Below are 20,619 nucleotides of genomic sequence, written 5' to 3'. Positions count from 1 at the left end.
TAGAAATCAAAGCTACAATTCATGAGATGAAAAATACACTGGATGGGATTAATAGCAGATTAGAAATAGCAGAAGAAAAAAGAAGAAATGTGAAAATACAGCAATATAAACTATGTAAAATGAAAATCAAAGGTGTTGGCATGGTTGGTTTCATTTTGAGGCCTCGATCCTTGCTTTGTAGCTGTCTATCTTCTCCCTTTGTCTTCACTTGGTCTTTCTACTGTGTGGGTGCATATTTCTATCCAAAATTTCCTTTTCTTATAAGAACACTAGTCATATAAAGACCTCATTGTAACTTACTAGTAATTACCTCTCTAATGATCTAATTTTTCAAATACAATTACATTCTGAGGTACTAGAAGTTAGAATTTCAACATATAAATTTTGGGGGGACACAGTTAGTCCATAAAAATACTTAATAGGAAAAATCTAAATGTTTTTTCCTAAGATCAGAAACAAGGCAAGGGTGTTCATTTTCACCACCTCTTTTCAATATTGTGCGTGTGTATATATTATGTCTACATCTCTCTACCTCTATCTATCTACCTACCTACTGGGGGGATCGGGCCTAAGCCGGCAGTCAGACATCCCCCTCGCAGTCCAGGACCCCTTGCTCCTTATCGCCCACCTGCAGCGGAGGCAGGAGAGGCTCCTTCCACCGCTACTGCGCTGGCCAGCCATGAGCTGGCTGAGCAGCGCTCCCCCTGTGGGAGTGCACTGACCACCAGGGAGCAGCTCCTGCATTGAGCATCTGCCCCCTGGTGGTCAGTGCAGGTCATAGCAACAGGTCATACTGCTGTTCAGTCGATTTGCATATTAGCCTTTTATTATATAGGATAAATAAAAGATCCTTTATTCAGAGATGGCATGGTCCTTTATGTAGAAAATAAATGTTTTCTACGAAAGAGCTACTCGGACTATTAAGTGTGTTTTGTAAGTGTGCAGGATACAAGAGCAATATCCAAAAATCAATTGTATTTCTATATACTTGCAATGAACAATCAAAAATTAAAATTTAATGAAGTATCAGTTACAATAACAGTGAAAATATAAATACTTAGGTATATATTTTTTAGTATCTGAAAGACCTATACATGGACAACTACAAAACACACCTAAGAGAAATAGGGGAAAAAAACTAAATAAATGGAAAGGTAAACTGTATTCATGAGATAGATATAAGAATTAATATGTCAATTCTCCTTAGACTGGGATTCAACACTATCTCAGAAAAAAAAAAAACCCGCAGGCTTTTTTTTTTTCCCCAGTGTAGAAACCAACTGCTTGATTCTAAAATTCATATGAAAATGCCAATGACTTGAAGTAATCAAATCAACTTTGAAAAAGAACAATGAATTTCAGCTTAACACTACCTGTTTTCAAGAATTATGACTACAATAATCAAGATGATGTGGTATTGATGTAAACACATTTAGTGGAACCTATTAGAGTCCAGAAATTGATCCCCATATATGTAGGCAAATACAATATATGTAATTATAGGTAATTTATTAGAGAAAGGATAGTCTTTCCAATAGAAAAGATATTAGAAAAATTGGATATTCACATGCAAAACAAACAAAAAGCTTTGGACCATAGTTTCATCATATTCAGAATAACTAAAAATCAATCAAAAACCTTATTTTTAAACCTGAAACTATAAAACTTCTAGAAAAATATGTCAATTTGGGTTAGGCAAAATTGTCTTAGATATGATTCCAAAAGTATAATCTATAAGAGGTCAAAAAAGTATAATCCAACCCAATTGGTTTTCATCGGTGTTAAGAAACTTTGTTCTTCAAAAGACACTGTTAAGAGAATTAGGCACTGGCAGGGTAGCTCAGTTGGTTAGAGTGTCATCCCAGTATACCAAGATTGTGGGTTCAAGCCTCGGTCAGGGTGCATATAAGCATCAACCAATGAATGTATAATAGTGGAACAACAAATTGATGTTTCTGTTTCCCCCTTTCTCTCTCTCAAAAAAAAAAAGTCAATAAATTAAAAACAAAATTTTAAAAGAAAGAGAATTAGAATACAAGCCACAGCTGGAAAAAATTGTTTGTAAATCAAATATCTGTTGAAAGACTTGTATGATGAATTTAAAACAAACTCATCAAACTCATCATTGGGTTGAAATGTAAAACAACCCAATTTTAAAAGTGAGCAAAAGATTTAAAAGGGCATTTCTTCAAAGAAGAGATATGGATTACAAATAAGCACATGACAAAATTGTCAACATCATTACTGATTAGGTTACTGTGTACCTATTAGGCAGGTTAAAATCTTAAGAACTAACTCACCATGGCTCACTTCTTCTACCTCTGTAACTTTCCAAATAAACTTTTGGTTGTTAAGAAAACAAAAACTAACTCACCATAACAAGTTTTAGTGAGAATGTGGAGCAACTGGACACTCATGCATTACTGGTGAGACTGTAAAATGTTGTAAACATTATTTTGGAAAATAATTTATCCATTTTTAAAAATAAATACATACCATATGATCCAGCCATTCCTCTCCTAGATATTTACTCAGTATAAATGAAAGCATATGTGCATACAAAGGCTTGTATATTCATGACAGTTTTATTTGTAAAAGTCAAAAATCGGAAACAGCTCAAATATCCATCAACAGGTGAAAGGATACCTAATTGGAATACTACTCAACAATAAAAAGAGAATGAACTAGTGACACATTATTTTGGATGACTCTCAAAATAATGATGCCGAGTGAAATACACTAGAGGGAAAAAAAAGAATTCATATGGTTCCAATTACATAAAATTCTAGTAAATGCAAACTTATGTGTAGTGGTAGAAAACAGGTTGCTTGGGGATATGAGAAGCAGTGGTTCTGGGAGGTATTAAAAAGATCATGAGGAAACTTTAGGGATGATGTTCGTGCTAATTATCTTGATTGTGATGATGGTTTCACAGGTGTATATATGAGTCGAAGCTTATTAGATCATATATTTTATGTGCTATTTACTGTCTGTTAATCATACTTCAATAAAGCTGTTTTTTAATGTATCTTTATTGTTGGAAGTATTACAGATGTCCCCTCTTTTTCCCCATTAACCTCTTCACCCCACTCCTGCCCCTTCTACAGGCCTTCACCAGGCTATTGTCTGTGTCCAGGGGTTATGCATATATGCATGTTAAGTTCTTTGAGCTGTTTTAAACAACCCTATGCTTAAATCCATGATAGGGTCTATATGGATAGTCAATGTTTGCTATGTTTTCTTTTTTTAAATGTATCTCAATAGTTGTAATAGAGAATAAGATCAAATTGTTGCCTTTAAGGAGTTGACAGTTTTCCACAAAATTAAGGCTGATTTTATCTAAGAATTGGGGAAATTAAGGTTTATAGGAAAACCAATCCTTAGGTTAATAAAATCCTGTTTTAAAAATTCAGAGGGGGAAAGGGTTGTTTATGGTTGAAAGAAATAGCCATATATTTATGATAGAGTTGACATTTCAAGTATGCCTTGAAAAATGGACACGATTTCAACAGAGGAAGATGAGCAACCAATTCTGGCTAGAAAAAAAAAGAAAGAAGAGAACAAAGCAGAGTTGAGAGATGATGGAACATGTTTTATGGAATAGCAATGGAATTAAAGCATTTCTATTTCCTCTTCGGATATTTCTTGACTTCACAAGCAGGATTAATCAATCTTGACTCTGTGTTTTCTGATCATTTAATCCATATCTGTCACATTTTATTGCATCATATGTGTCTGGCTTTATCCTTGGGCACTCTCATTTTAGAAAGGACAACATTTGGCTCATTATAAGTGTTCAATAGTAAGTGCTATGCCACTTTTAAAAAATAGGAAAGTCTGGTAGTCTATTATGATTAGAGTAGGCAGGTGGAATTTGAACTGATCCTATAAAAACAGAGAAGGTTTTGGATAAGATGGAGAGTATGTCATAGGCAGAGGAGTGAGAATGTCCATAGTGAAGTGTGCGGGGTGGAGCAAGGGGAGTATATATTAAGGGCTACTGAGAATTGAATCAGACCTTAAGAATGGAATTTGGGGTGTGAAAACACAATTTTAAATAATAACCTATACTAATTTGATTCAAATAATAAGTATTGAAAATAATAATAATTATTTAAATTATTATGTCACTTATAAATAATTTCATAAGATGCTTAAAACTAGGGACATTCAATTACAACTTGTATTTCATTATTATTTTAAACTAGAGGCCTGGTGCACGGATTCGTGCACAGGTGGGGTCCCTCAGCCTGGCCTGCATCCTCTTGCAATCCGAAACCCCTCGGGAGGGGATGTAGCAATACTGAAGTGGCAGGCGGCCAGGGAGGAGCCCCAGCCAGGGCCGGGCACAGCTTCACTGCCTCTCATCCTGGCCCCGCTAAGCTTGCCGCCACCATTGCAAGCACTGCTGTGGAGGCAAGAGAGGCTCCCGCCGCCGCAGCTATGCTCGCCAGCTATGAGCCCGGCTTCTGGCTGAGCGGTGCTCCCACTGTGAGAGTGCACTGACCACCAGGGGACAGTTCCTGTGTTGAGCGTCTGCCCTGTGGTGGTCAGTGTGTGTCATAGCGACTGGTCAACTGGTCATTCAGGTCGTTTGGTCATAATGGCCGCTTAGGCTTTTATATATATAGATAGCAAACTGTTCAGGTTATTTAGAACAAAACTATCAAGTAACTTCAGCACAATCCATATTTTAGAATCTGAATTGGAGAGACTAAATTTATTGTAGGTACGCTTTTAAAGATTTTATGGAAACAGATGCCACTTTGCAAAAAGAAAACATAAAACAGTACAATTATTTCTTTGGGGGGAGGGAGGTGTGCTGAATCTCACAGTTCTGTGCTTCCAAGGTCTTTTAAGTCATGGTCTTGGTACTTTGCTTTAGTGAATGTGTTCAATGAATACTTGTGGAATTTAGGAGGGTTAAATTTATGACCTAAAATGTGTTACAACTCAGAAGTTAGAAGCTAAAATTGAGAAAAATCTAAGCATGTTTTTATAATAAACTCTAATCGTTCAAAAGCTATTTGTGGTATGATCTGGAAAGGCAAATCTGTTGATTTAATTTTTTCAGGGAACTCATTTGGACATGATAAGTAAGCAAATTATAGAGCATCTTAGATGGTGATAAATTCTATTTTCAAAAAATAAAAGTAGGGGTGGGGGAATCACATGTGTTAGAAGGAAAGACAGTGTAATTTTAAATATTGTGGTCTAGAGAGGCCTGGTTGTGAAGGTCACTTTTGAACAAAGGCTTGAGGGCAATTGAAATAAAATCCCCAGGATTAGAGTAATCATAGCATTAGAAATTTAAATTTTAATTTGCCCATGTTGTTATGTATGTTACTTCTCAGCAAGAGGATGCCGGTGAGGGGTAAAGTCAGCTTTGCTTCTTTCTGTTCTTTCCCATTAGTTTTGACTTAACAAGGAATGGTATTTCTGCTTTGTTTTCTCTTTTATACTTACCTAAAACACATGTATTTCATGGGATTTTTGTCCATCAATAATTAGAACAAGGTTTACTTTGAGAATTTCCTCTTGGCAGTCCAAGGCAACATGTAACATAATTTCATAGAATCCATTGTTTCTTAGAAATATAAAAATTCATGTATTGCCAGTTTTAGAAGATTTTTAGTCATCTCAGTTTGGGCAACAAATCAACTTATTGTATGAGTCATGGAATCATAAATCAGATAAGAAAACAGTTTATTTTCTTAATATTCTTGATTGATTTTAGCCTGATTTAAAAATAAAAGTATTTGTTTCTTACAGATAGTGTTTCTGGCATCTGCATATGCAAGTCCCCAGCTCACAGATGAGAGCTGTTCAGCCCTGGCTGCTGTCACGCATTACCTGTATCTTTGCCAGTTTAGCTGGATGCTCATTCAGGTTGGTACCTCATTTCCTCACTTCCACCCCACACCCTTTCAACTTTCTAATGAATCTGGGTGGGGCGACCTTATCTAATAGTCTTTATATTGAAATGGAAGTAATTTCATCACTGCATTCCTAGGAGATTAATGCAAGAAAAACCTTATACACTATACAGCAATAGAGAGCATAGTAAATTTGAGGAAATGAAAAGAACTCCAGTAAGGTTGAAAATAAGGGTGTGGTAGGAAATGAGGCTTTTGATGTGGGCTGCCCAGTAAGGCATGGGAAGAAAGTTGAACTTTTTTTATAGAGGAAGTCATAGAGTTATTTTAAGCAAGGGAGTGACATGATAAGATTAGCATTTTAGAAAGATTTCCCTGTTAGTGGTGAATTGGGAACAGGGGAGAGTTGACAAGAGCTGACAGGAGGCCCTAGCTGGTTTGCTCAATGAATAGAGCATCAGCCTGCAGACTAAAGGGTCCCTGGTTCGATTCCAGTCAAGGGCGCGTGCCCCAGGTTGCAGGCTCGATCCCCAGTGCAGGAGGCAGCTGATCAATGATTCTCTCTCATCATTGATGTTTCTATCTCTCTCTCCCTCTCCCTTCCTCTCTGAAATCAATAAATATATATTTTTGAAAATAGTTGACATGAGGGCAAATCAAGTAGCATTAGATATAGGTGTATCCAGGGGAGAGAAGGACAAGGCTCTGTGAACCAGGGAGGTAGCAGAAGAAGTGGCTTTTTTCTTTTTTTTAAGTAGAAATATAGGGGATAGAGATTGGTTATGAAGCCTGAAGAAGGTGGAACAAAGATAATGATCACTGGAGACTGAGGGAAAGGTGATGAGGTGTTATGTTTTTTGTTTTTGTTTTTTCGGGGTGGGGGTTGGGGGGACATGCTCAGTGTGAAGTTCCTGTGTGATCTCCAGTGGGAACTTTGGGAGAAGTGACATAGACAGGGCTAAATCTCAGAACTGAGGCCCTTGCTGTAGAAATACATTAGCAAATTGTTGACTTAAAGTTGGAAAATGGAGCCATTGTTTTGGAAGAGATCACTTTGGGATAGAGTATAGATTGAGGGCCTGGGGAGTCTTAACAACTAGTTAATGTTAGGTAGAGATTTGAACTCTCCTTTTTTGCCTAAAATCCCAAATTCTGTCTCTATTGTCTTATGCTGATTTGCTTGATAAAAGAGGTTAATGTGAGAATTGGATCCACTTCAGCAGGGTTAAAGTCACTAATGGCACAACTAAAATGCTGCCTTTGATAATGATTTCTACATAATGGTATTTTAAATCTTTCATGTGATAGAAATAGTTTCATGTGAGTTTCTGAGTATGTGTGAGGACTAGTGTATGTAAACAGATGTATTCGGGCACTTGCATATTCATTTTTCTTGTTGAATAAGAGGGATGTGGGATTTCCACTGTATAGCAATATTTAAAGAAAGTGAGGTGGTATTTTTATGAGAGAATAACAGTCAGACTCTAGGAAGGGATATTTTCCTAGGAATGATATTGTTGTCGGTGCTGAATTGGAGCCCTGCATCTGGGGTTGAATTCTGGTGCAGCCACTATCTTGGTAACCTTAACCAAGTTATTCTAAGTTTTGGTTCTAAATCTGCATATGGGGATAATAATTCCTATCTCATAGAATTTTTGTTTTATAGCTTTTTGAGCAACTCTAATTATGGAAAGTTTGTAGTGGTCTCTAAATTTTCCAAAAAATTAAAAAAGTAGGAATAGCCCAGCCAGCGGGGCTCAGTGGTTGAGCGTTGACCTATGAACCAGGAGGTCACGGTTCGATTCCTGGCCAGGGCACATTCTTGGGTTGTGTGCTCAATCACCAGTGTGGGGCATGTAAGAGGCACCCAATCAAAGGTTCTCTCTCATCGCTGATGTTTCTATCTCCCTCTCCCTGAAATTAATAAAAAAAAAATGTATTTTAAAAATAAATAAAAATGTAAAAATAAATCTAAACCATTTAACATAAAACTTAAATATTTGCTCAAATTAAAATAGCCTTTGCTAGATTATGTTCTTACAAAATTCTTTAGGAGTTTAAGATGAACTTTTTATGTGTGTCCTGTGCATGTTGTTATTTATCTGCATGGACTGAGGTCCCCAGTGGTGTGCTGAAGGTCTTTGCCCAGGTCCTTGACCTTTTCCATTTTTTTCATGAGTGATTCGAATGAAAACACAGGAAACCGTCTTATCAGGTAGGAGCTGATACAGAGCGGAAAACATAGCTAAAAGAGAGAGCTGCCTGCGTCGAAAATACATGTAGAACCAATATAGAGAAACCTTACTATGACAGATTGAAAACTAGGATGGAAGAGACATATTCTGCTGCAGGTTAATGTAAACAATTTGAAATTTTAATTTAACACAAATTCAGCAACCACATGTGTAACTGGATTGCTTAAAAATGTAAAACAACTACAGTTAACTACAAAAATAACACAGGCCTGAGTTACATTAATAACAGTATGGAGACAGTTGTGGTTACATTGTGATCTACGACGTTCAGATTATGTTGGGACCCTTAATTGTTTTCATGAATCATTTTTCATCGAGAACATTAATCAGCCAATGGGAAGTCAGAAAACAGTTCTGTAAGAAACTTTGAGGCAGCTGGAGATAAGTAACCAGGAAAGGATTTAGGGAAAAGTGATGGCTGTCTAAAATACATTTCGAAGAACCAGAGCAAATGGGTCAAAAATTAGGGAAGCAAATTTGATTCGTGTTAGCAGTTATAGCCAATAAAACTGTCAAAGCTGAAGAAGCTGTTTCTAAAAGTAAAGGGCATCCAATTGCTAAAATATATTCCAACAGGGGGAAATGACTAATTTTCAAACATGGATTTTTTGCTTTGGGGGAGAGTTAGGACGGCATATAAAATTTTTTTGTATTCTATATCTCTTCAAGTTTTAAGTAAATATGATTATGGCTGGTGCACATTTAGCAAACTAATTAGCTCTCTGTGTGGCTAATGGTTTAGGAAAACTATTTAAAGTACCAGTGAAGTTCAGTGTATTTCAGATGGTACACCCCATATTTTTCATGGTTTGTGGTTTGACCACAAGGGGAAAGAAAATTCAATAACTTCTGATTCTAGGTAGGTTACTTCTAATGAGTTACTTTGTGGTTGAAGGTTGTCACTTTACTAGACTGTGGTTTCCCATTTATAATGTAATCTGCTAAAATATTTTTTAAAAGTAGAATCCATTTTTAAAACATTATGTTAAAGATTAGACTACTGTTAATTCAAATCTGTTAGCTAAATAGGGTTGAGAAAATTGAGAGAATATTAGTATTTTAATGATCCCACTTTATATTTTTAGCTGTATAGGAGAGACTTTGATATATGTAAACAGATGCATAGCTTATAATGGCAAAAGTTAAACATTAACTTTTAATTATTGGGCCAAGCATGTCAGAATTATTGTATGTTTTGATCTTCATCGTATATTCAATCTTAGAAAATATGCATTTTAATAACTTTATCTTGAAAAGGTATTTTACTTTTATATCACTTTTAATATAGTCTAGTAAAATGGGATTATATCTTAGAGTAGGTAAAGAAAAATTTTATTGGCAAACAAGTTATATACCTTCTTTTAGCCTAGATTTTCTTATCTGAATAACCAAGATTTGTAATAACAGTACCTCTCTTTGAGAATTGTCTAAAGAGAACATGAATTAATACAGAAAATGAGCTTGGAATGGTACCTGGCACAGACTGCACACTCCATACATGTTTACCCATATTATTAGCTAAGCAAATATGCATGGCTGATATTTCATAGATTTTGAAATGTGTTGAATATTCTGTTTTTCCAATATAATTTGTACTTTTTTAAAAAAACAAAAATTAGCTAGATATAGTGGGAAACGTTAAAGTGAGGCATTCACTCATTAGGGGCAAAGCCTTAGCAAGTTGTGTATCCCTAAGCGCTTTACTAAACAAGCACATGCATGGCTGATAGCAGGCTCCAGGACTGGCGACCTTGACTGTTCTTCAGGCCTCCTCTTTCTCTGACAGGGAAATTACACTGTTATGATGGGAATAGAGTAGCAGATTATTATTTTTTTTTCTTTTTAAAGCAAACAACTTACACATTCCCCTTTTGGCCATGGAGATTGAGTTACCCTCTTGTTTGCTTTAAATGTAAGATCACTCTGAAATTACTGAAATAATTTCCCACTTCCTTACAACAGCAGGGTCATGTCTGCTTTTAGAAAGATTGACAGTGAGAATTTAAACTCTTATAATATTTTTACTCTATTTTCCTAGTAATTGTTTTATGTTCATTTTCTTTTGATTTGCTTTCATTTTAGAAATAGCATATGCTAATGGTATAAAATATAATCAAACACTAGAGAAATATAAAGTGAAAAGTACATGTTTCTCCCTTTTCAAACACTCTCTACCCTCTGCTCTACTCTAAACCCTGCTTCCAAAGGTAAACACTGTGAATGACTTCCTGTGTATCCCACAGGAAATATTCCGCAAATATACAAATATTTATAAATGTATAAACAAGGACATATGTGTATGTACTTATCTGTATAAGTAAATATACATAGTATATGTATATATTTATATATAGTATATATATATATTTGTGTGTACATATAAATTTACCACATACAGATATACTTTGTTTTCCAATTTTATAATAGTTATTCCATAATTTATTTTTCTAGCCTCCTATTAATGAAATGTGGGTTATTTCTAGTTATTTTTGCAATTATAAACAATGCTTCCTTAAACATCCTTGCACTCTGGATATTTGCTTACTTATGGACTATCCATAGAATGAATTCCTAGAATTTAAGCTTTTTCTATTAACATCTACATGAGAAATTATTTTGTAAATAAGTAGAAACATAATTTTGTCTATATATTCATTTAGCCGAGTTTTATGATCATTTCCTGTCCCCAAGTAAATTGTATAGCAGTCCGCTTCAATTATGACCAATATCCATACTTTGAATTGTCCTTACAGTCTGTCTGTCTCATGTCTAGGGACACAGCTTACTCAAAAAGGTAATGTTTTATTTTAAAACTAAAGCTTACTTGAAGAATGAATTTTCTAAATGGTAGAATGAAGTTAGAAAATCATTTTACAATTGCACTTGAGCCTTTATATCTTGTGCCTTAATTTTACCATATAATAAGTCTATGAACAAATAAATGCAGATATTATTTATTCCTTGGCAAAAAGGCCACTTACTGCCAGAGCATGGCAACAGAAAGAGAAATGCTAAAATTAGCCATGTTTTTCTTTCATCATTGATTTAATTTGGGGAGACATCAAAGGTATGAGAGAGAACAGACTGATAATTACCAAGATAAAAGTGACATACCAAGGAAATACTGAGTTTTCCAGTCCTCAAAAAGCCTTGTAGTTTATTTCATGCAAAATTGTTAAGAGAAAGAATCACTGGAGCAAGGACATGTGGTAACATTTCTTAGTCTCGCCTCTAAAATGAATGACTAAGATCATATGGTAATGACAGAATTAATAGCATCCATGATCTCTGACCAAACTTGATGCTATAAATCAGTCCAAGGTTTCTGATGACAAAATAACCCAATATTAAATGTCAGGCTAGATGCCAGTCTTATCTCACATACCATGAAAATTTATGAGGTCTAAACCTATTTTTAACTTAAAAAGAAGAAAAGGCATTTCTCTTTAAAATTTTACAAATATACTAATATGTATTATGTTAATCCATATTATATGAGTAAACTAATAATGTGTGCTTATGGAGCATATGAAAGCATAATTAAGAACTATGATAATCAAATAGATAACAAGGTGTGTCTTTGATTTTACTGTGTGAGCACTTGGGAAATAGTAGTAGTATTCATTGAAAATGTTACTATGAAAATAGACATTTCTATATAGGAATGTAAGTAAATATGCTTACAGACACACAGTCTTTATTCCTATCTATATACTAGAGGCCCTGTACATGAAATTTGTGCATGGAGGGGGGGGGGGTCCCCTCAGCCCAGCCTGCACCCTCTCCAATCTGGGACATTGCTCTCACAATCCAGGACTGCTGTCTCCCAACTGCTCGCCTGCCTGCCTGCCTGATTGCCCCTAACCGCTTCTGCCTGCCAGCCTGATCACCCCCTAACCACTCCCTTGCCAGCCTGATCGATGCCTAACTGCTCTCCTGCCAGCCTGGTTGCCCTAACTGGCCTGGTTGCCCTAACTGTCCTCCCCTGCAGGCCTGGTCACCCCTAACTGCCCTCCTCTGCAGGCCTGATTGCCCCTAAGTGCCCTCCCCTGCCAGCCTGGTCACCCCAACTGCCCTCCCCTGCAGGCCTGGTCCCCCCAACTGCCCTCCTTTGCTTGCCCGGTCACCCTAACTGCCCTCCCTTGCCAGCCTGGTCTCCCCTAATTGCCCTCCCCTGAAGACCTGGTTGCCCCTAATCATAAAAAGAATAATGACATGTAGGATAACTCATTGAACCCAAGAACTGTAAATACAGTTTGACCTCACAAGGGACTGTGAACATGCATGGAAGGTTTTGTCCATTTGTATTCTCTGAAAACACTCCTCTGTCTCCACTGTGTTTTGGCTACCCCACCACTAACGTTCCTCCTCTGCAGGCCTGGTCCCCCCCAACTGCCCTCCTCTGCTGGCCCGGTCACCCTAACTGCCCTCCCTTGCCAGCCTGGTCGCCCCTAACTGTCCTCCCCTGCAGGCCTGGTCACCTCCAACTGCCCTCTCCTGCTGGTCTGGTCAACCCTAACTGCCCTCCCCTACAGGCCTGGTCACCCCCAACTGCCCTCCCCTGCAGGCCTGGTCCTCCCAACAGCCCTCCCCTGCAGTCCTGGTCACCCCTAACTGCCCTCCTCTGCAGGCCTGATTGCCCCTAACTGCCCTCCCCTGCCAGCTTGGTAACCCCTAACTGCCCTCCCCTGCCAGCCTGGTCACCCCCAACTGCCCTTCCCTGCAGGCCTGGTCCCCCCCAACTGCCCTGCCCTGCAGGCCTGGTCACCCCTAACTGCCCTCCCCTGCTGGCCTGGTTGCCCCCAAGTGCCCTCCCCTGCAGGCCCACCCCAAATGTGTTAAGTAGAAGGGATGGCATGGGGAGATGAGTAGGAGTAGGGACAGGATTCAGAGAAGGAGAGCACATGACCTAGGCATATCCCAAAATGTACCTACCTACTCTATTAAAATATGTCAAAATTGAAGTAAACCTTAGTCAAAACCAATCTTATATTTGGGCCATTATTTTTAGAATAATTAAATGTATCATTGGATAGTATTTACATCATATAGCAAAAAATATATTATGGGAAATACTGTACTTAGAGTATACCTCCTTGATTGGATTCATTTGAGAAGGAAAGGGATTATTTTTTATTGATGAAAGCTTATGACTTTTTAAAAATATATATATATTTTATTGATTTTTTACAGAGAGGAAGGGAGAGGGATAGAGAGTTAGAAACATCAATGAGAGAGAAACATCGATCAGCTGCCTCCTGCACACCCCCTACTGGGGATGTGCCCGCCACCAAGGTACATGCTCTTGGGCCAGAATCCAACCTGGGACCCTTCAGTCCACAGGCCAACGCTCTATCCACTGAGCCAAACCGGTTTCAGGGAAAGCTTATGACTTTTTGAGCTTGTCTTGCTTAACTGAGTACTCAAGAATTCAGCAACACCGTGCCTAGAGCTCTTTGGAGCCGAAGTATTACATGTATCAATCTAACAATTACACTTGTCCTAGTCTTATCTGAGCCTGTGGTAAAGGTCAGACAACTGCTGAAAGGTTCAGGGATCGAGCTGATGGAACTCATGTCCATCACTGTAAAAGCAGACATTTTGGACATGTCCTGATCTTTATCATGATGAATCAACTTAGGAGACATTTATCAATCTGTTCTCTCCTCCCTGGTTCTTTCACCAACTGCACCACTTGAATTACCATGCTATCTGGATACACACAGACATCTATTTAAATAATTAGTACTTTTATTTTGGACATGGGCCAATCATCCTTATTTTGCATGAAAACAGGCAGCGTGGATCACCTTAGCATGAGACATTTGATACAATTTCACTTATTTGTGCCCATGTGCCTATACTAATTATAGAAAAAGCGGGGGTGGGGGAGTAGGGGGGGAACCCTCTTGGATCTAATAATTTTTACAAAGAAGTTAGAACAGTTACATAAGCAACAACACATAACATGCTTCATAATTACAGATATAAGCAGATGTACATAAAGATAAGGAGTGCTGACAGGACATAAAATTCAGAGACAAAAATCTCTAAGTAACCAAACATGTCACTCCTTTCTTGGTTGCCCAATCAATACTAATTCCTCAAGGCTAATTTGGTTCAGATAGAATCTTCCTTGGAAGCCTCAGCAAAGAGCATCTGAAAGTTTTCCCACTAACATTAGGCATGTTTTTTTTTTCACATAGAAAGAATTTCCATGGTATCACTGCTTACTTTTGGTCTTAAACTATTTACCTTTTGTATTTCATACTATCTGACATCCTAATTGGAGGTTTTAAAGGAGTTGGTAATGTTTTTCCCATGATGACTAAGTGGTCAGCACTTCATCTGTCATATCTCATTTAATCTTTCTAACAACCTCATTGTACACACGAGGTAACAGAAGCTCTGGGGTTCTTGTTACTTGTCCAGGGTTATCCCGCTAGTGTGTGTGTGTGTGTGAGTGTGTATTTCATCTGTACTCACACCCTTTCTACCATATGAAATTGATAAGGGAAATTTTTTTCATTGAATAAGTATTAATTGTATGAAGTATGTATGACATGACATTTATTGGTCTTTGTTTGTTTGTTTGTTTGTTTTTTTACCAATTGAACGTAAGTCCTCCTCAGGGAAAGAGAACACTAGAAGGCAGAATATATAAGTTCTAGATTTTTTTGTTAATCCTCACCTGAGAATATTTTTCCATTCCTCTTCAGAGAAAGTAGAAAGGAGAGACGGGGGGAGGATGGAAGGGGGGGGGCGGAGAGAGAGAAACATCCATGTGAGAGAGACACATCAACTGGTTGTCTCCTACACACATCCCGACAAGGGGCAGAAGCAAAATGTCAACAGAGGTATGTGCCCTTGACTGGGGATCAAACCTGCGACCCTTCGGTGCACAGGCCGAGGCTCTAACCAGTGAGAATCCCAGCCAGGGCACATAGACAATATACTACATGTTCCCCTTAATTATTTTTCCACTTGTTTGGAAACTTAGATTCAGGAAAGTAAATACCTACCCCCAACTCTTTCACTGCCTTAGTGCCCAGACTGGTCCCTGAAATTTAGTAAACAAGCAATAAATGCTTCTCAAGTGAATGATTGAAAAGGAGAGAGATATAAACTGGGAAGGAAAAACGGCCACAAAACCTACCCCATTACAGTACTTGATCTCTGTGCCATCATTTTCTGTTTACTCGCCTAGGTCTCCTGCTTCAGGGTTGGGGCGGGGGGGAGGCTGAGACTGGGGTGATCTTCACAATTGTGCCCCCTTTCTGTGGAACAGTGCCTGGCCCCACCTTATGATAGGCCCTCGGTAAATAAAAACTGACTTTTGAGATATCCTGAATTTCTTGGGTATATGAAAGAATAAGTATATGAACTAACTTAAAAAAAGAAAATCAACTCAAAACTGTAATGTTAAGCAGATCCTAGCCTTTTGCTCTTTATAGCTAAGTCAGGTGAATTTGTGTCCTGTGCCATTAGACCAGAGCCTGCTCATTTTATGTTCTCTTTCCTCTCTTAGTCTGTGAATTTCTGGTACGTACTGGTGATGAACGATGAACACACAGAGAGGCGCTATCTGCTGTTTCTGCTTCTGAGCTGGGGACTTCCAGCTTTTGTGGTGATTCTGCTCATCGTAATTTTGAGAGGAATCTATCATCAGAGCATGCCACAGATCTACGGACTCATCCACGGCGACCTGTAAGTACGTCTAGGAAAAACACGTTGCCTTCTTAGCCTTCATGTACCGGGCAGCTTTAAAGTTTTGGAGTGTGGCACATTAAGAGTCTAATTAGGAGGCAGGTTGTGGGGTGGGGGGGGGGGGGGGGGCGGGGAGGAAGGCAGGCTCCATCATCCAGAAAAAAATCCTTAAAAAACCAAAAGATTGTATCAGAGTGAATGGAGAGTGTCTGCAAAAGTACATGGGTGTGGGGCGACCGGCGGGGCGATCAGTGGGGTTTCTGCTCACACCCACCTTGTCTGGCCTGGCGCCACCCGCTCGCCAGCCCCGCCCCCTGCTGCCGCCCCTCTTGCTGTCCCCTCCCCCCCGCCCTGCCACCAGTTGGGGCCTGTGGGCTAGGGGCAGCTCCTGCATTGAGCATCTGCCCCCTGGTGGTCAGTGCACATCATAGCGACCGGTTGCCCCACTGGTCGTTTTGCAGTTTGGTCAATTTGCATATTAGGGTTTTATATAGATACATTAAGTGAATTTGTAGTTTTGAAGTCTAACAAATCTCCATGCACACATGTATATACATGCCTTAACCCTGAATCTAGTGTCTTCCACGCTCCTTTATTGACTCCACATGTAGAAAGAAAAAAATCCAAAAACCTTTGTAATAATAAAGCTTAATCAGCTCCCTTGGTATAACTATAATTAGAGAAAAGAGTAACATTTCTAAATAAGAAAGAATAACTTATTCACAATACTATGAAGACAATATTACCTAACTATTTCACAGGCTATTGTGGAGATAAAAATTACTTAATAGACGTGAAAAATCATTGAAAGTAAAAAGCACCATATAAGTAGAAATCATTTTAATATTAGTATTGCCTGTGATCAGTTATGATTGTCTATTATATACTGAACAAATACTTGTGATCAATGTACGCAAATTTATTTTACACATAAGCAATCACAGACACCTGTCCCACCTCACATTCAACCAAATGAGACTAGCTACATAATACACACCTATTAAGATACCGTATATAGCAATTTTGTCTTTTTATTACTGCGATTCAATGAGATTCCTTCATACTGATTATAATATTGTAATGCATTTTTCCCCACATGAAATTCTAAAAGCCTAATTGTCTAGAAAGGAACGATCATGTCTTTTTGAGGTTCTGTTATGACATTTTACTACCCCTGGCTTTGATGTAACCCTTGGGATGCTGGGATTAATTTCAGAAAGTTCTGCATCATTCTTTGTCAAATACAAAACAAGCACGCGACAAGCCCTGGCGGCCAGCAGCCCGTTCTCTCCATGAGCTCCTGGGGGCGACAGGACCTACTTGGTGGCAGTTTTAACATCCCAGGTGTCCCCTCCCAGCCTTGATGAATAGGACCCGGTGAAAGTGGTGTTAACTAGGAGAAGCTCTCACTTGATGTTTCTAAAAGGATTTTTTTAAATTTTTCAATTACAGTTTACATTCAGTATGATTTTGTATTAGTTTCAGGTGTGCCGCGTAGTGGTTAGGCAATCATATGCTTTACCAAGCACACCCCCTGATATTTCCAGCACCACGCATAGTTATCACAATATTATTGGCTATATTCCACATGCTGTGCTTTATATCTCCATGACTGTTTTGTAACTACCAATCTGTACTTCTCAATTCCTTCACCTTTTCCATCCAGCCCCCCCATCCTCCTTCCCCTCTGGCAACCATCAGTCTGTTCTTTGTATCTATAAGTCTGTTTCTGTTTTGTTTGTTCATTTATATAGTTCTTTAGATTTCAGATATAAGTAAAATCATATGGTATTAGTCTTTCTCTGATTAACTTATTTCACCTAGTACAATACCCTCTAGGTCCACCCATGTTGCTGCAAATGGTAAGATTTCATTCTTGTTTATGGTTGAGTAATTCCATTGCATATATGTACCACTATTTTCTTATCCACTCATCTATAGATGGAATTCCATATCTTGGCTATTATAATATGCTGAAATGCATATATGGGTGCATGTATTCTTTCAAATTAGTATTTTGGATTTCTTTGGATATATATCCAAAAATGGAATTGCTAGGTCAGAAGGCAGTTAGTTCCTAATTTTTTTAGGAACCTCCATACTGTTTTCCATAGTGGCTGTGCCAATTTACATTCCTACCAATCTGTGCTCTTTATTATTTTCTTCTGCTAATTTGGGGCTTAGTTTTTTGTTGTTTGTTTGTTTGTTTTAGTTCCGTGAGGCATAAAGTTAGGTTGTTGTATCTTCTTTTTTGTTACTGTCGGCATTTATTACTATAAACATAGAACTGCTTTTGCTGTATCCCATAAGTATTGGTATGTTGTATTTTTTTGTTCAGAGATTTTTTTTTTCTCCTTTTGATTTGTTGTTTGACCTATTGGTTGTTCAGGAGTGTACTATTTAATTTTAATATACTTGTGAATTTTCTAGTTTTCTTCCTGTTATTGACTTCTCGTTTCATAACACTGTGGTTGGAAAAGATACTTGGTATGACTTCAGTCTTCTTAAATTTGTTAAGACTTGGTTTATGACCTAATGTATGACCTATCCTGGAGAACGTTCTGCGTGCACTTGAAAACAATGTGTGTTCTGCAGCTGTTGGATGGCATGTTCTCTATATGTCTGTTATGTCCACTTGGTCTAAAGTCCAACATTTCCTTATTAATCTTCTGCCTGGATGATCTCACTATCGTTGAAAATGGGATTATTGAAGTCCATGACTATTATGGTATTGTTGTCTATTTATCCCCTCAGGTCTCTTATTATTTGCCTTATATATTTGGATACAGTGTTGATTGCATATATATATTTATGATTGTTCTAGCTCTATGACACTGAGCAAGTTAATTTCTGAGAGCCTGAAGTTCTCCATCTGTGGGATAGGTGTAATAAAATTTGTGATGTGGATTGAGTGAGATGATGCATGTAGAGAAGATATATGTGCAGTGCCTGGTAAGAGGAAGGGTGAGTTGTGACACGCTCATATATGGGCCTGGGAATGTTAGTCTCATCTGAGGTAGTAATTACATGTAACCCATCAGACAAGCCTGGCTAAACATTATTAACCCTATAAATTCTGGAAGGGCAGCTTACCATTTTACTACCTATAGTTATTCTGAAACTATCATTTCAATGATTTCTATCTTTTTCTTTTGCATCTTTGACATTAGGATTACAAGCAACATACTCTTTAATATTTCTGAAACTCAAAAGCTTTTGTCAACATAAGCTAGAATTTGTTTTGCTTAGTTTTGTTTTTGTCATAAGGGATGGGGGAACGCTCTAAAGCTGGCAGTCTTCTACACTGGATGCTGTCTTAGTTAGTTCTGGCCGATATAGCAGAATGCCTGGGTGACTTCAGTGATAGTCACTTCTCACTTCTGGAAATTGAGGTCAGAGGGCCAGCCTGGTCAGGCTCCCCGTCAGGGCCCTCTGGCTGGTTATGTGCTCCATGGCCTTCCTTGGTGCATGCAGAGAGGGAGCCTGCTTCCTTCCTGCTTTTGTGAGGCAATTAATCCCATCACAGGCCTGGGGCCTCATGACCCAATATAACCTCCCAAAGGCCCCACCTCCAAATACTTCACATTGGGGGTTAGGAGTTCAACATAATTTATTTTTTGGGGGGGGGGGTGGGGGCAGATTTTGGTGACATTTAAACATTGAGTCCATATCAGATGTTTTTATGTTTAAAATCAATAGATTAAAATAAATTAAGTGTGAATACAATCTGACATGAAAGCTTAGGTATTCATTTAGTTCCAGGGAGTCATTTTTGGTTAAGACGGTGAGTTCTGAAAAATAGCAGAACTTCAGCTTCATTTATGTTGAAATATAAATAACTATATACTTCCATCTCCAGAGACAACTAAATTTATTCTAAAAGTATTCTCAGAGAGTAGTGTCATATAAAGGGTTTTATTTATAATGGTTTCATTAGTATCAACAATAGCTTTTTCCAAGTCATAATACTTATAATAATGACAATATTATAATAATATGTAACCTAACCTGTAATCTTTTCCCAAAGATATTTAGTATATATTTTTCTTACCTTTTTTCTATGTATATTCTAGCACATATATACAAACATGCTCACACACACATAGATACACATATACAACAAAAACAGGATACCATGTGCACTACATTGCAATTTACTTTTTATTTATTAGACAATTTTCTGTGTCAGATATATCAATCACATTTTATACTATAATGTTCTATTATATTTATTTAACATTCTATTGGTGGACTTCTGGACTATTTTCAGTTTTTCTTTTTAACACTGTTATAATAAATATCCCCATAGAGGTAACTTTGTACACATGTATTAATATTTTTCAAAGGATGAATTTTGAGCCGTGGAATGGCTCATTAAAAGGACACATAAATAATTTTTTACTTTAACAGATATTACCAAAGTGTTTTCCAAAATGGACACACCTGTTTACACTCAAATGACAAATTATGACAGAGCCTGTTACCCCACATTTTTGACAACTCTGGACATCATAAGATTTTTTTCAGTGTTTGACAATGTGATGTATATAGATATAGATGGATATATAAATAGAAGGGTACACACATATGTAGTTATTTAAATTTTCATTTATTTAATTCTTAGTTATAATTTAATAGCTTCATTTATGTGCCAGACATTATGCTAGGTACATGGTCTCATGTATCCTTATGCAGCCCTTTGAATCTGAATATCTTTGCATAGATTTATTTAGCATTTTATTTCTTTTGTGAATTATTTCTTCATTTTTCTGCATTAATTT

General features: G+C 37.7%; 1 protein-coding gene across 1 annotated transcript in view; it reads left to right on the top strand.

Annotated features, from left to right (window-relative positions):
* The window catches only part of ADGRV1 (adhesion G protein-coupled receptor V1), a gene marked incomplete at its 5' end in the record, with an annotated part of 444,372 nt that overhangs the window by 276,706 nt on the left and 147,047 nt on the right, over positions 1-20,619 (top strand). The window contains 2 exons of the mRNA XM_079797671.1: positions 5,773-5,889; positions 15,660-15,838. Coding sequence (XP_079653797.1) covers positions 5,773-5,889; positions 15,660-15,838 — 296 coding nt within the window. The remainder of the gene's footprint in view (positions 1-5,772; positions 5,890-15,659; positions 15,839-20,619) is intronic.

This window comes from Cnephaeus nilssonii (assembly GCF_951640355.1).
Source record: "Cnephaeus nilssonii genome assembly, chromosome: 2".
In the NCBI taxonomy this organism is placed as follows: Eukaryota; Metazoa; Chordata; class Mammalia; order Chiroptera; family Vespertilionidae; genus Cnephaeus; species Cnephaeus nilssonii.
Note: the sequence above shows the minus strand (reverse complement) of the source record. Positions and strands in the feature narration are given on the sequence as shown.